This window comes from Taudactylus pleione, unplaced genomic scaffold (assembly GCF_031769625.1).
Source record: "Taudactylus pleione unplaced genomic scaffold, aTauple2 ptg000572l, whole genome shotgun sequence".
Lineage (NCBI taxonomy): Eukaryota > Metazoa > Chordata > Amphibia > Anura > Myobatrachidae > Taudactylus > Taudactylus pleione.
This window is the reverse complement of record NW_028284974.1, coordinates 2,596,873-2,613,490: the sequence shown is the minus strand read 5'-3', so window position 1 is coordinate 2,613,490 and position 16,618 is coordinate 2,596,873. Positions and strand designations below refer to the sequence as shown.

The following is a 16,618-nucleotide window of genomic DNA, read 5'->3' as shown; positions in this document are numbered from 1 at the left end:
CTCCCATTGTGCACAGGGGACAGTTACACTTTGGAGCAGGGATGAGGAACCTCCTGCCCGGGGGCTGTGTAAGGCCCCCTGGAATCATTTGGTCTGGTCCTCGGAGCTTTTTTTCTGCTAGCCTCATCTGGCTAGCAAGGTGCCTAGAATCTATGCAGCAGACAGTCACACCGCTGCTTCCCCAGGATGCTCCGGGCATTGCTGTAATCACCGGCGATTGTGGCCCCGCACCCGTATGATGTCACGCGGAGGGGGTGTGGCCTGCACCAGGCCCACGATTAATGTTGTGTGTATATACTGTATATCAAAATGGTCCTTGGCAGAAAAAAAAGCTTCCCCACCTCTGTTTTAGAGGCATTCTGTTTCATTACTACAGAAATGTAATTCCAATGTGTTGTCTGCTGTATTGAGAGTGCTTATCTGTGTGGGCGCACGTCCTAGTGGGTTCTTTTTAAATCACCCAACCAGATAGTTGCAACCAAAACGCAGTTTATTCTGGAGACGGCAATACAGACGTGCATATACAATCACCAGACAGATGGCATTCTTCACAGGTACAGCGTTCACAGGTGACGGAAGTGCTGTTCCTAGTCACCAATACAGCTAAAATACAGGTTATATCTCCTTCATTATTCCCATGGTGTTGGAGCTAGTGGTGGGTGGATTAGGCATGATAGCCAGATCGTGATAGTTTGGAAAATGATAAGACTTAACCGAGTGTCTTCTCCCCCCCCCCCCCCCACACGGTTGGTGACTGTTTTACTCCCTGTGGAGAAGGTGCATTTATGCTTCAATTGCTCGCCCTGACCTCCTCTATGCTGCCAATTAACCCTTGCAGCTCCACAGGCTAATTTGGTCTTTTAACCCTGCGTCCTGCGCACCTCTAGGACTCCCAGGTTCGGGCGCAGTGCGCCCGACAGGCACCTGTTATAAAATTGTCATTAGCACCTAATTAACTAAATTCTAACGTTCTTAAAGTGATCAGTGACCTTCATTAGGATGTACAAAGAGAGAATATATGGAAATCTGATTCACAGAACCACATTTATTAATTTTAAAGCAAGTAAAACAAAAAATACTAATTGTAAGAGGCGCAGTGTGCCTAAGAGGCCACCCTGGACAAACCTACATATTTCCGCAAAATACCCACAACCTTTGTAATTTTCATTCATAAAATGAGCAAAATACACAAAATTGTGAGAAAATAAAAAGAAATCCGTACCTTCCAAAGTCGGACGAGTTTGGGCGCAATGAGCCTGAGAGGCCGGGAAGGTCACTACTGCACTCCACGCAGGCGGCGGGAAAACTGACTAGGGGGGTTTCAAACAGCACCTAGAGATAGGAAGGTACTAGGAGGGGCAGGCTGCTGCGCCCCCCTGTGGCGGAGAGGTGAGCGAGAACAGCTTTGTGGCACCTGTCAGGCCAGCTGCGCCCGACGCAGGGTTAACTATTGTAGACATTATGGCCACTGTTACACGACAGTGCACATATTGAATACATCACAAAATTACCTAGAGAGTGCCTGTGTAGCATACCCTTAATAAATGGGTAAACACGTTCTTTTAGTAAGGTGACACCGGGGATAAAAAGTAATTTTATCAGACTCTGATGATGTAGGAAACGAGGCATTACTGTATTCATTGTCCACAGACCTCTCCTTTCCTCACAGTATCCCCCCAACATTTTTGTTGCTATCTTAGGAATTGACGTTCTTTTTGTGTCCTCTCTCTCCTCGTTCTTTTGATATTATAAACACATATATTGTCTCGGACCAGTCCTACTTATCTGTACTTATAAGTCTGCCCTATGAGCAAGCATTTATGTGTGTTAGGTCATAAACTGAGCCGATGGAACCTTTTGCAAAAGTTGTATAAATGTAGAGGGTCAGTTATAAATACCAGTTAAACCATGTCCCTTTTTTCTGTTGTATATAACTATTGTTCTAGATGAAAGAACAAAAGCGGTCGCCATTCCAAATGTGTTTCTAAAATTATGAGCGGTGGCCGTGAGGAGCTGCAGGATATAGAAGCACTTAACCCTGTCCGACCGTGGGAAACTTTCTCCCGAAAAGACAAATTAGGCTGATATCACTAATGCGACAAGCTCGCTGGATTTTAATGAGAAGAATAAATTGTTACCTTCCTTTTACCGTGGGATGCGCCCATTGTTTGTTTATTTTATTCAAGGTGCTGTTAATTAATGTAGAGTTTACCTTGGCAATTAGTCATATGATAATATCGATGAGAGAGGCTTTGGCCTGACCCCCAGTATGCTCGGTCACAGCACAAAACTCCGTTGCTACCATCACATGACTATTGAGGAGCTGTCTGGCTCCTACTCGGCTTAGGTTGCTTTTCTCAGGAACGGGTTTAAGAGCATAACTACAAATTTATTCCTACTGGTCTGTTCAGTGATCTGATTCTGTTGGTCACTAGAGCACAAGCAAATTGGCAATCGCCATTACATAAGATTAGCGATGTCTTGGTGTATTACCTGTAGTGTGCTAGTATTTACTACAATATGTTTTTTTTTTTTTTTTTTTTTATGTTGTATGTTTCTGATTCATTGAAATATGCTATTTTGTACCTGCACAGGGTTTCCATGCAATGGGGGCCACATCCATCATTGGAGCAGAGGACGAGGACTTTGAGAACGATATTGAACCGGTCAGTGATGGTGGGAGACGAGTATGGGATGGGCAGATAAGCTTTTTACATTCAGCTTACGTTCATTTGCTTAGCTCTCTATGAACATAACCTGTGTCTGCATTCACCTGGCTTTACTACTGTCTCTATTAGCTTGTCATTCATATAAACTCACTGCTCAACTACTTACTGTCACATTCATCAGACTCGCTGCTCTCCCCCTCTACCATCTCACGCACCTGACACTCACTGCTCTACCTCTACCATCTCACTCACCTGACACTCACTGCCCCCCTCCCTACCATCTCACTCACCTGACTCACTGCCCCCCTCCCTACCATCTCACTCACCTGACACTCACTGATCCCCCTCCCTACCATCTCACTCACCTGACACTCACTGCTCCCCCTCTACCATCTCACTCACCTGACACTCACTGCTCCCCCCTCTACCATCTCACTCACCTGACTCACTGCTCCCCCCTCTACCATCTCACTCACCTGACTCACTGCTCCCCCCTCTACCATCTCACTCACCTGACTCACTACCCCCCTCCCTACCATCTCACTCACCTGACTCACTACCCCCCTCCCTACCATCTCACTCACCTGACTCACTGCTCCCCCTCTACCATCTCACTCACCTGACACTCACTGCTCCCCCTCTACCATCTCACTCACCTGACACTCACTGCTCCCCCTCTACCATATCACCCACCTGACACTCACTGCTCCCCCTCTACCATATCACCCACCTGACACTCACTGCTCCCCCTCTACCATAACACCCACCTGACTCTCACTGCTCCACCTCTACCATCTCACTCACATGACTCTCACTGCTCCCAATCTACCATCTCACTCACCTGTCTATTATCTTGTCTCTCCAGAATGTGGACGACCAGAGCAGTTACTTCCAGAGCATTGAGCAAGTAAAAGATCATCCTGCCTATATTATGGTCTTTCTGCATCATGTTGTGCTTCAGTTTGATCCAAGCCCACTGGTAAGATAGGAATGAGCTAGCAGTGATGAAAGAAGACCAGGGGCCAAATGTAATAGGGTGAGCGATCAGAAAATGTGAGAGTTTTGCAGTAACCTCTCACATTAATAGAGTTCTATCTTCAAAATGGGAAAACCTCTGGATGAGCGTTTAAATTGTGAGCGTTTTTTTAGTGTGAAATATGAGAGTTAGCTCTGTTCTCGGGCTCTATTACATTCACTGAGTTTACAAAAGTGTAAGAAAACTCTCACATTTTCTAAACACTCGCCCTATTACATTGTGCTCCAGGTCTTCTAATAAATGGAAATGTTTCTTGTCTAGGGGGTCAGACAGGGCTGTGTTACTGCATTTATGGGTCTATTTACAGAGTCAAAAGTGATAAGGTGCCAGCCAATCAGCTTCCAACTGTCATTTTTTCAAACACAGCCTCTGCGATGGCAAAGCTGATTGGCTGGCACCTTATCACTTTTCACTCAATCTCCTAACACTGCTTAGTAAATAGACCCCTTAGTACCATAGGGTAGGAGACATAGGGTGGCAGTTACATACTGGGTGTCTTTGGTTACACAGTTACGGGTGCTTTATGAATATGGACGAAGTATAAAATGTCAGTTCCTGTGACAAACTCTGGTGCTTACATGTTTCTCTCTCTCTCTCTTTCATGCTGCTGTCAGATGTTTAGCTCCATAACAACAGGTGTGTCCAATCTCTAACACATGCGTGTATCGCCAACCACATTATCACAGGATGTTTACACTGTATTCACCTATTTACTGTGTAATTACCAGGTACTGCTGGTCTTTTCTTGGCACTGTAGGGCTGTAGCAATTCCTTCATTTTACACATGTAGTTTTCCCTACATACAGTCTAGGCAGCCGTATTGTGAGTGGGACTGAGGTACGTGGCACAAAGTAGTGTTCACTCTAGCTCCGGCGGCAGGCAGGGTGCCGGAGCTAGAGAGGGCAACCTTATGCGCGCGCCCGAAAAGGGGGCGTGTCTATAAGACGCGTCCCCTTTTCGTCATAAAAGTGCCTCCGCAGCGTCATACATTCCTATTAGTAAATTGGCAGGCTGCGTTCTCATGTATACTGGTTTTGTTTTCAACCTTCCACCCACAGATTAGGTAACCATTTTTGGGTGCAAAGGGAATTAGATTGATGACCGTACAGCCTGTCAAGTCTCGGTCTATGCCACAATATGGCTGCTTGGTCTGCGTGTAAACGGTCGCCAAACTCCAGAGCGCACTTTCTGTCTGAGAAGTAATCTTGCCGTCCTCTGCAGGCTCTCCTAACCAAGGGAGACTTGTGTTTTGTGCTTAATCTAATGAGATCAAGACAAGAGGGGGAGCGATGTCAGAGTTTCTGTATAAGTAATGGTACAATAATATATCGACCCTGTCCCCAAATGTGCATCAACACGAGATTGCCATGTAAAGGACCATTGAGTGTAGAAAGGTTGTCATTTGCTTTCTGTGTGTTTTTCTAGTATCATCATTGGAAATACATGGAAAATATTTTAGGGATAAAGTTCCAGTAAAGAGAAGGGACATACAGCTTTGATCATAGGGCGAGCGTTTGACTTTCTTTCCCTGCTGCACTTGCTAACTAGGAGTCTTTCTTGCAGGGGTGGGCAATGAGTGGCCCGCAAACTGCTGTGGGACTACACATTCCAGCATACCCTGCCATCAGTTTTGTTATCGGGGCATGCTAAATCTTTGGCAAGGCATTCTGGGATGTGTAGTTCAATAGCAGTTGCAGTTATTGCCCACCCCTGCTCTACAGGGACTGCACAGGGTGCAGCCTACAGAGGAGATGGAGTATCACAATGGGTAATCTCCCGGGTTCTGTTCCATGAGTGGAACGTTTGCACGCTGAGATCCGTTCTCTGAGCTGTCTTTTTACAACTTCAGTGAAGATCCTGAGCTCTGTACAGGTCTGTAGCGATGGGAGCTCCTGAAGGGTCGTGTTTCCATTTTGAGTTCTATATCCGAAAACCAGTAACTAAGACTTGTCCATATTGGTTGGATCTCCCTAACAGAGCTGCATATCAAAGCTAAAATCCAGTAATCATGGAGTGGTGTGCCTAGGAGTGCATGTATATATTTGATGTATGGAATGATCATTATGTTATCACCACTGAGACTTGAGACTGATTGCTTTGTCTTTTGTTGATTTATTTATTTTTTATATCGCTAGTTAGTAGATGGCGTACTCTATAGCTAATAGGTTCAGCTACCCTAATGGAGCGATGGAAGGTAACAGACGGCTTACTGCTATGCTGGATACACCCTGGCAGATATATTGGCCGATCAATTGATTGGCCAATATATCTTATGTGCATCGGCCAGTGTGTACCAGCGATATGACTGCGAACGATGCCCAATATATCTGCAGATACAGATGTGTCCACATATATCTTGCGTCTTATTCACACAATGATGCAAATGGGTAGCACAAGCAGCTTCTGCTGATTAAAGTGATATGAAGCATGCCTATATTCAGGGGTTAAAGTGGGCAGGAACAGGGTGGAACTGGGTTCCGTCACCTCTAATGGTAGACGGATCTAGTTCCACTACGTCCCTGCACAGAAGTCCCACAGACAGAGTGCCACTATGTCTGGCCGCAGGTGCCTCTCCCTCCTCGGTTTCAGGCTCCATGTTCCTCCTCCGCCCGCGGCTCGTCCCTCCTGTCACTCAAGCTGCCGGCAGGAGAGGAGTCAAGGGCATGGAGCTGCTGCTAGAGGGACACGGGGGGAAAGAGCTGCTGGTGGGAGAGGAGACACAGGAGCAGGGAGCTGCTGCTAGAGGGACACGGGGTTAAGCTGCTGGTGGGAGTGGTGAGATAGGAGCAGGGAGCTGCTTCTAGGGGACACGGGGTTAAGCTGCTGGTGGGAAAGGAGACACATTGGCAGGGAGCTGCTGCTAGAGGGCCCCTGGGGGGGGGGCTATAAGCTGCTGGTGGGAGAGTAGACACAGGGGCAGGGAGCAGCAGGGGCAGGGAGCCGATGGTGAGGGACGCTGGGGCAGGGAACTGTTGGAAGGAAACAAGGGGGTAAGCTGAAGAGACACAGGGGGATGGTGTTGGAGTGAAGACATGAGAATGATATTGGTGAGATGCAGGGGGGGCTGATACTTGTGAAACACAGGAAGATGGTGCTGAAGAGACGGTAGGGGGATGGCATTGGAGAGATGCAGGGGGGCTGATGCTTGTGAAACACAGGAAGGTGGTGCTGAAGAGATGGTGGGGGGATGGCGTTGGAGAGTTGCAGGGGGGGCTGATGCTTGTGAAACACAGGAAGATGGTGCTGAAGAGACGGTAGGGGGATGGCGTTGGAGATTTGCAGGGGGGATGAAACTAGTGAGATGCAGGAGGGATGAAGCTATTTAGACACAAGGGGGATGAAGCTAGTGAGATGCAGGGGGATGGTACTGATGAGTAGTAAGGGGGGTGGCACTGTAGAGATGCAGAGGGATAATGTTGGAGAGATGTAGGAGGATGTCTCTCCAGGATGTTTTTTCAGGGAAGTTCACATTTTGCTTTAACCTAAAACGTACAGTACCATGTATTATCTTGTATGAAGATTGAATATTATTCCTACCCAAACCGGTGGCTACCGTACCACGTGTTCTTTCATATGCATACTGAATACTGGCTCCAGACACTGTCTGTTTAGGGACTCTGAATTCCTCATTGCAGAGAAAGCCAAGGTGATACATAGTGGTTGCAAAAAAACCACGGGGCACCCAAGTGACAGACTCGTTTGTGGGGACCCCATAAGAAAAATTCGGGCATGGCAGCAAAATAATTAAGAGTTACACTGGTGATATAGAACATTTGTTTTTTTTTCTTTTTAAGTGACCTAACATTATAGACTCAGCTGATGGCAGGAGTGCTAAAAAAAAGCATCTAAAATAGTTTTTCACACTGATAAAAAGGCCTCCAAGGATTCCGGGGGGCTAAGTGGCACCGAGCCATTCACTTTAAAGTTTCCTACACACGTGTGTGTGTGTGTGTGTGTGTGTGTGTGTGTGTGTGTGTGTGTGTCTAACAGTTTTCGCAGTTGTTCTGGCCTCTCAGAGGAGGGGTGGGAGTAGGAGGCGGGGGAGATGAGCTCCACCACCTCTCCTGGACCACTTTAAGCCCTGCCTATATTCTATGTGCGGCTACAAGTGTATCTGCATGTGAAACGCTACGTTACAGCTGCTGACACTGTAATGTAGCATTTCACATGCAGATACACCCGTAGTCGCTCACTTAAAAAGTTGCACAAAAAGACGCACTCAGCGCCACCGAGTCACAGGGAGCTCACGCGTTATTTATTATTTGTAGATGTATGTAGACACATCTGTATATTGGGCCATCGTGCTGTGTGTACACGTGGTCTGCTGACTGCCCGTACACTTGCAGCGGAGGCCGCGTGGGGGGGTGGGTTTGTGACACTCCCCAGGCCAGCGGGACCCATGGCCAGAAGACAGATGATGGTTGGTCAGTGTGTATGAACACTAAACTAAACTAATTCCAGTTCTAGAGTGAGAGCACAGATTTTCCACCAATATGTGCAATACATTCTACTCCATCTGTATCCCAAATGGAGATCTTGCTACTGGGCAAAATGTAGAAGTTCATAAATATAAAAAATTATAAGGAAAAAGAATAACATAAACTTAAGTTTGTTACTACATTAAAGCATAGAACCTAAAAAAAAAATAAACATAATAATGATCACTTTACTAATTAATGTTATTTTTAGTCTTTATTTTCAGAATATAATAATGCATGTCTCCACCATATTCTATGGTTATTTGCTTAAGTTTTTTATTTTACCAGTCTCCCACACTTTTACTTGTTCCCCTGCCAGTTGTTGGCCTGTAACGGCTCCAATGTCCCCTCTTGTTGACATTTGCTCATCCAGTTAAAGTGGGCTTGAGCCACTTTGGTCAAAAAGTACCCCTCCTACTCCTGTACCTGCTGGGCTGGATGCGGGCAGATCGGAACCTTGTTTTTACACATTTTATTGGTGGCCATGCCCCAAGATTACACCCATCTGGGACAGGGTCCTCCTTTACTTTCTCCTTCCATGCCCTGTTCAATAGGTGGCCCATTTCACCTCAAGGTGTCTATGACCACTCGCCTAAATTGGCCTCCCACATCCTTGCTGGTGCTTACTGCCTACTGGCAAATACTTGTAAGCAAGGTACTCACCACGTGTTTCTGCCCTGAAATCCTTTACCGGTTTGTTTTGGCCAAGTGAAAAAAGTCGCCACTTGCATGATAAGGACGAGAAATCTGAGATATTGATCCCTAGGTTTTATCTGCAACTGGTTCCAACCTCTTCTAACACTATTCTCCCATAATGTGAGCTATGCAAGTACCCTTCACAAACACGCACACATGGGTTGGGTAAGGCATGCCGGCACTCGAGATCCTGGCGGTCAGACCCCCTGTCACCTAGTGCTTAACCCTCTCCCTAACCCCACTGCTTACCGTCCCCCCTAAAGCTAGGTACACACCTAACCAATATATCTGCAGATCGACTAATCTGCAAGATGGTTGTTCATGCACACTGAACAACCATCGTTTGGCCGGGGGTCGTGTTGCGCCCTCTGCTTTAAGTAATCGGTCGGTTGGCTGTGCAGCACAGCCGACGCGATATGTCTATGAACGACATTGTTCACAGATATATCGCTGGCACACACTGGCCGACGCACACACAATATAATGGCTGATCAGTTGATGGGCTGATATATCTGCCAATGTGTACCCAGCATAACCCTCCCTCCCCCTAGTGCCTAACCCCACTACATACTGTTGGGATGCCCGCGCCGGCATTCGGACTGCCGACATCCTGCATGCCAGGATTTAAACTACAATACACACAAACCCCCTAAATCTGCACTTCTGGACTCAAAGCTGGAAGCCCCTTTATCCCACTTGTGACAAACAGTTTCCCTCTCTTCCCCATTTATACCTCTTTTTGTACCCCCCATGCCCATTACCGGTAAGTGAGAAATTGCATGGTGTTACTTTTTGCATTCCTTGATCCTATCTGTTTTCCATGCATAACCCATATACTATACTCCACACTTGAAAGTTTCTTCATGAATGTAACCCATGCTTTAGAAATAAAAAGTAAGAAAAAAAAGAAAAATACATAAAGGCCTAATTTATGTGGAGTTTGTATGTTCTCGTATTTGGGTGGGTTTCCCTCCAAGAGCTCCAGTTTCCAATCACAATCCAAAAACAATACTGGTAGGTTATTTGCATTCTGACATTAAATGAACTCTAGTGTATGTGTGTGTTTTTCCATGTGGTAATGAATATAGATTGTAAGCTCCACTGGGGCAGGAACCGATGGGAATGGCTGGGAGAATCACTGTAAATTTATGTTAGCTATATAAATATCTGTGCAAATATATAGAAGCCAAAATATCACCATTTAATAGTGAGGTGATTTTGTTTTCGAGTAACCAGCAGTTATGGTGGTCACATGTCGTCCTTCACAGTTCAGGGGACAAGGCTGCTTGCAGAGTTAGGGAGGATTAGAGTACAAGTATTTTTGTCTTTCCCTCTGGGCAAGAATATGTTTCCAAACCTGTTTAGGAGCTGGGCATTCGCTCCAGGGAAGGACGGAGGAGTCTTTTTCCCCAGCAACCTTACATTTTAAGTTTATCTAAGCATGATATGTTGGTGACTGGATTTGCAGCAGGCAGCTGTGCATTGTATACATGTGCTATTGATGTGTAAAGGTGGCACAATTGGCCAATTTATCATAGACTCATGACATCTCCAGCAGGTGGCAGCACTTTCCTACTTGGACAGACAATTGCCATGGGATGAGGTTTCCTTTAGGCTACAGCTATTCTTACCCCTAAACCCTCTTTTTCCTCCTGTGCATCCGCAGCTCTGCTTCCTGCATGTGGAGATCCTAAGGAGCCTGTCTCCCAAAGAGGGAAAGAAGTCGTTTACGGATTTCTACAACACGTTCCTGATGAAGGGAGCCGTGAGTATCCTGTGACACGGTGGCTACAGATGACAGAGGCATGAATATTTCTGAATAGACCCCTGGGTTATGGCACAGCCAATATTTTACACCATTATCACAACTTATATTTTACAGTTTACCCTTTCACATTGCATAATTTTTTATGCCTAATAATAGTTTATTATGTTAATCAAAACATGCCTCTTCTAACAGCCTCCATATCGAACGTTGACCTTAAAGTGCAATTATCCCGCTCAGGAAGTGGAGGCAGCCATTTTGTTAGCTGCACTGGTGCCTCATTCCTCGAAGAGATCACTAGATTCCAGTAGAATGATTGGCTGCATGCCGGCTCAGGCCATGGAATGTGAGTGTATGCATCAGGTGCGCCAGACGTGTGATTTCTGTACTGCATCTCTCATCCTGCCGCAGACAATGATGGGAGTTCTTGTATACACAGCTGCTGAATGCTGCATTGTTCACCCATGACTTCACATTCCTGAATGTCTACAGCTCATAGCGGAACAGGAATTCATATAAACTCTGGAAATGAATGAGGACATGTCTCTGTTTTTCTCTTCCCCCCCCCACTAGGTCTTGCGTGTCCAAATTCCGGCTAATGTGTCCTTTGACCTGGGTGAGTAATTGCAAACTTTCTACCTCTGTTACAGCAGTTCCTCTGCCAATATAGAACCACTGTACAGTCCAACACGGCACCTGTTTTGATGGAAATTGTAAGGGTTACTAAGGTATTGATCAAATGCGCTGTAACCCATAGCAACCTGCAAGCTTCATTACCCTAATGCTAAGTGTCCAGCAGTACACCACAGTATAATTCCGTATACTAGTTTATCACACTTATATGTAGGAAAATACCATGGTGTTCTGTCCAAAACTGAAATCCGATAATCCAGTAAAAAAAAGGACTGCGCTCTGGGATTTTAAAGATCATATTATATTATAAACGGTACATATAAAAGAAAGCAAAACCCTCCAACGTTTCAGTGTATATATACACACCTTCATCAGGGATAAGTAATGAGGGATAAGTAATGAGCAACAAATGTGCAATCCCTGATGATGGTGAATTTATACACCAAAACATTGAAGTGATTTTTTGTGTTCATGTAATATTTATAATGTCATTTGATCTTTAGACCCCCTTTCCTGGAAAAAAAATGATACCCATCAGCCTTAACATTAAAACTGACCTGTCTAATACTGTGTTGGTCCCCCCTCGTGCCGCCTATAAAACAGCTCTCACCTGCCGACTCCACAAGACCTCTGAAAGTGTCCTGTGGTATCTGGCACCAAGACGTTAGCAGCAGATTCTTTAAGCCCTGTAAGTTGAGAGATGGGGCCTGGTTTACCAGCACATCCCACAGATACTCAATTGGATTGAGATCTGGAGAATTTGCAAGCCAAGGTAACATTTTGAACTCTGTCGTGTTCCCCAAACCATGGGCGCCCATGACCCTGTTGCTTGTTCACCGTTTGTCCTTTCTTGGACCACTTTTGGTAGGTACTAACCACTGCATACCGGGAACACTCCACATGTCCTGCTGTTATGGAGAAGCTCTGACCGAGTCATCTAACCATCACAATTTGGCCCTTGTAAATATCTAACGGATCCTTACGCTTTCTTATTTTTCCTGCTACCAACACCTCAACTGCGAGAACTGAGGGTTCACTTGCTGCCTAGTATACTCCACCCCTTGACAGGTGCCATCATAATCAATGTTATTCACTGCATCTGTCAATGGTTTTCATGTTGTTTGGGAACTTATCTTCATTCAAAATAATTAAAACACATATTTGTGATTATTTTCTCTACACACCAGACACGCACTAATAACCCTACAGTTAGACCCTGTTACCCACCTTCTGAAAAATGTGACAGCATAGATCAGTTATTTAAAGGCCTTGTCCCTTCCACCTTTTTAGCGCAGCTTATTTTACAACCGCACACTGACTACGCAGAGCTTGTAACTAAGGGTCTGTGCCTAGCTTGTACGAGGGGTGGGCAATTAGTTTCCGGATGCACAAAAGGTACTATATTTACAAACAAAGTGAACGTTACATTTTTTTAAAGTATTTGCCAGAGGAGTCTGTGCAAAGTTGCATGTGCTCAAACCACTTGGAGAAGCAGCATGGACCATTCTGAAGCAGGTATGTCTTCTACATGCCGGATGAAGGTCTCCATTGCAGCTCCCGGTGACTCAAAACGAACCCCATGCACTTTGCGCTTGGGCTGTACTGTGGATGACCAAGTTCCTGAATGCATCATGGTGCATGAAAATTCACCACTTTCATGGACTTGCGGGCAGGTGCATTGTCGTGATGTATAAGGGCACCACGAGCGCGAGTTTTCGGATGCCGCCTGGAAATTGCTTCCAGCACTTGTGGCAGCCATTGGTTGGCATACCAGTCCCCAGTGATGGTGCACTGCTGCACGAGTGGTACAGTGCTACATGACCAGTCTTGCCCACAAAAACAGCCACCATCTGCTTGGCCACGCTACACTCGCTTCAAAAATTCCATGGTGGCGCAGCTACAACTGGGGTCCACTGGGCCAACTGTTAGGTCTCTGGGTCGAAATTGTAGATCCAGGATTCATCGCCACTAATGATCTCCCAGACAGAATTTGAGCAATTGCCATCATACCTGGCCAGCATGTTGTTGCTCCAAGTCATCTGAGCTTCCTCCTGCTCTCGAGTCAGCTGATGGGGCACCCAGCGTGCAGAAAGCTCGCTCAGGCCGAGCTTTTCGTGGAGTATCGTACAGATTGATCCTGATTAGATGCCTATCTCCCTCTCTAACTGGGCCACGGTCACCCTAGCATCCAACTCAACTATGACCCACATGTCAGCAACATTGTCCTTTGTGAAGGAAGACCTAGGTCGGCCTCAGCACTCCTAGTCTTCCAGGGACCATCTCCTGCGCCAAAATTCTTCAAACCACTCAAACACTGATTCAGGACACTGCTTCTTCCTCAAAAGCACCTCACAGTCTGTCGAAACTCTCCTGGTGTCGCAGACCACTCTTGTAGTCGTAGAAGATCATGGCTCTCCAGTGGCTTCTGTTGAGCCCCCAAACTGGTTTCTTAAAGGAAGTGAACAAGCTGACGACTTGCACACCCCTCATAAATAAGGGTCTAAGGTTAACAATGCTCACTCCTCACTATTTTCTGGGCTTCGGCTACACCGCTCTCCTGCCAGCTGTAATGGAATAGAGCACAGCATGTTATAATCAGTTGTAGGTGACAAGAGAGTCCTGCAAATGGCTGCTTCTGGGCCCAAATTACAATACGAGTGTATCTGCTATTCTTTTGTACAATAAACTACACATGCTGTAGCAATTAGGACTTCTAGGGCTAGAATAGTGCTATTGCAAGCTTATATTGTAAGCATCTCAGCCTGGCCTGCTTAGAAACTATATGTGCCTGGGTTCGATTCTCTGAAAGTCTGTTTTGGTTTTTTTTGCTGCAGTAAGTGGGACTGGAACACAAGCCCCTGTGTTCTTGTGGTGAGAACAGCCTGTGTATAGTTTGCTCTGGTGCACAAAGGCAAATGACTTCCTGAGGAGATGTTGTGAAGCTGATAAACTTTAGCACATTACTTTCCGGTCTCCTCCCTTTGTAGACGGCAAACTGTTTGTGCAGTATTGGAGACCCCTTCTAGCCAGAAGTGGTACTGCACCTCATGCCACATGTTCAGTAAAATACCCAGACGTCTGGTTGTAATATCAGCATTTTTTTTTTCATAGTCGTTCAACAGAATACATCAGTAATACAGGATTGTGAGCTACTAGTATTCTTTTGTGATGTGATTTAAGTCTATAAATCCATCCTTACCCTACAGTTGTGCAATGAGGTCTACTGCAGTCTGTCTTTAAAAGGTTGTCGAGCATGACTGAGGGGTATTCTCGTCGTGTAATTCCCTAAAGAATACTTTTGCCAGTGATTTGAATTGAGACCTTGGAACGTTTGTACAGATCTGTTTTTGAAATCTGGGTAGTCCTCAGAGTTTTGAGACCTTTGGCAATTATGGGGTCTATTCATGAAGCTTGGAGAGAGAGAGAATTGTGAGATTAGAGTACCAACCAATCAGCTACTAAGTGCCATTTTTCAAGCACAACCTGTGCAGGTGACAGGAGCTGATTGGTTGGTACTTTATCTCTCACAATTTTATCTATCTCCTAGCTCTCATGAATAGCTCCCTATATCATTTAATGGTGCATACACACGGTCAGATTTTCCTTCAGATGTGTACAATAACGATTTTAAAAATTGTTCAATCGTACATATCTGACATATCTGACATGTTTGTCAGATAAACGATGAACAATGCGCGTTCCCGCTTATCAGATGACGATATCTGACATATGATGTGTTTGCAGTCAGATTTGGACTATTCTGTTCATTTTAATACAGGCAAAAATCATTCAAATCGTTGGTAAATCGTTCATCTGACATATCTGACCGTGTGTATGCACCATAAGATGTAATTAGCTGCAGATTCTGTCACTTATGGGCCCAAAATGGCTATCAGATCTTTTTTAACCTCTTCACAGGATGTCTTAGCTGGTGTCCGGTGTACATGTATTTGCGTGCTTGGTTATCATCAAGCTGCGCAAATTGTGTCCAACAGCAGCTAGCGGTTTGGCCCCAGCACAGAATGGGTTGACCGTTTCACTGTGGCCAAATGGGATTAGGGGTCTATTTACTAAGCCCCAGATGGAGATAAAGTGGACAGAGATAAAGTACAAGCCAACCGGCTCCTAACTGTCGTTTTCCAAACACAGCCTGTGACATGGCAGTTAGGGGTTGAGTGGCTGGTACTTATCTCCATTCACTTATCTCCATCCAAGGCTCAGTAAATAGACCCCTTAGAGACCGGCACTAGGGTCAAGAGGCTGCCTCTTGTACAAGTGTATAGACACCCCAACTATATTCAGAGGACTATAACCATGCCCAGAGACCTTTTTGGGGTACATGGCACCCCTATAGCGGAATACCGCCTTGACCTATGTAATGTCTGTTCTCCCAGTTACGCTGGTAATCTGGAACTTGGGATAATTATTTCCTGAACTATCAGACTCCTGATGTAACTTGGAACACAGAAGTAATGTTGGAAATAAGTAGTATTTGGATGCTACAATTTTGCGCTCTTTCAGCTTTTGTTACCAAGAAACAAAGGGGTGAATTTCTGTCTGGGGCAAATTTAGAGGGTCACTAAACCTGAACCACAGATATGTTTCTGTGGCGCCATACATTGGCAGAGCTGTTTCCGTGTGATCAGCCATTTCAGGCTGGGGAGAGTCCGTCCCTGGGATTCATAGTCATGACCTCAGCTGAATGAGTGGAAAATATCTCCCCCCCCATCACAACTTTAACCTTCTTTAGTCCTGACAGGGGGTGGTTAATTTTGTATAGATATGATACTTATATATATTGTTGCCATATAAAGGTGAATGTACATGAAAATGTGTATTGGAGGATAACCCTCGTATTGCTATGTGGAAATGGAACTGTATTCTAGCATCCATGCAGGATGTTTATTAAAGGGGTGGTTTTGGGTGGTATAAAGAGGGGAACATGCCTTGTAACGCTAGTGGTCTCCACCACAGATCGCACACGGCTAGATCTCATCCAAGACGACACACTGAAGAAATACCTGCAGGAAATCCAGAGTTACCAGTTTGCAGAGATATGCAGACAGCTGGAAGACTTCAGGTACTCGCATGTGTTTTATACCTAGATATCCTGTCGTTTGTTAAAGTCAGCGTGTCACTAGGGGGTGTCGTGATTCATAGACATGTGCACCATTATTTCAATGACTGACTGTGTATAACTGCCTGGAGTTTCTTTGTTTAAATTCCGCAGACAGAGCTCCACATAGCGGGAGGGAATGGGGACAGCAATCCCTGTCAAGGCTTTCTTGCTGCGGTGTCTTAGCGGAAAGCCTGGTGCCCTGTTACCATGAGTGTCATCTTG

The 16,618-nt window shown here is 45.5% G+C and overlaps 1 protein-coding gene across 3 annotated transcripts in view; it reads left to right on the top strand.

Moving 5' to 3' along the window:
- ARHGEF1 (Rho guanine nucleotide exchange factor 1) overlaps nucleotides 1-16,618 on the top strand; it is a 108,355-nt gene that overhangs the window by 35,473 nt on the left and 56,264 nt on the right. For all 3 annotated transcript variants that reach the window (XM_088453195.1, XM_088453194.1, XM_088453196.1), the window contains exons 3-7: nucleotides 2,595-2,666; nucleotides 3,535-3,648; nucleotides 10,546-10,644; nucleotides 11,218-11,260; nucleotides 16,252-16,357. In XM_088453195.1, the coding sequence (XP_088309321.1) occupies nucleotides 2,595-2,666; nucleotides 3,535-3,648; nucleotides 10,546-10,644; nucleotides 11,218-11,260; nucleotides 16,252-16,357 (434 nt within the window). The remainder of the gene's footprint in view (nucleotides 1-2,594; nucleotides 2,667-3,534; nucleotides 3,649-10,545; nucleotides 10,645-11,217; nucleotides 11,261-16,251; nucleotides 16,358-16,618) is intronic.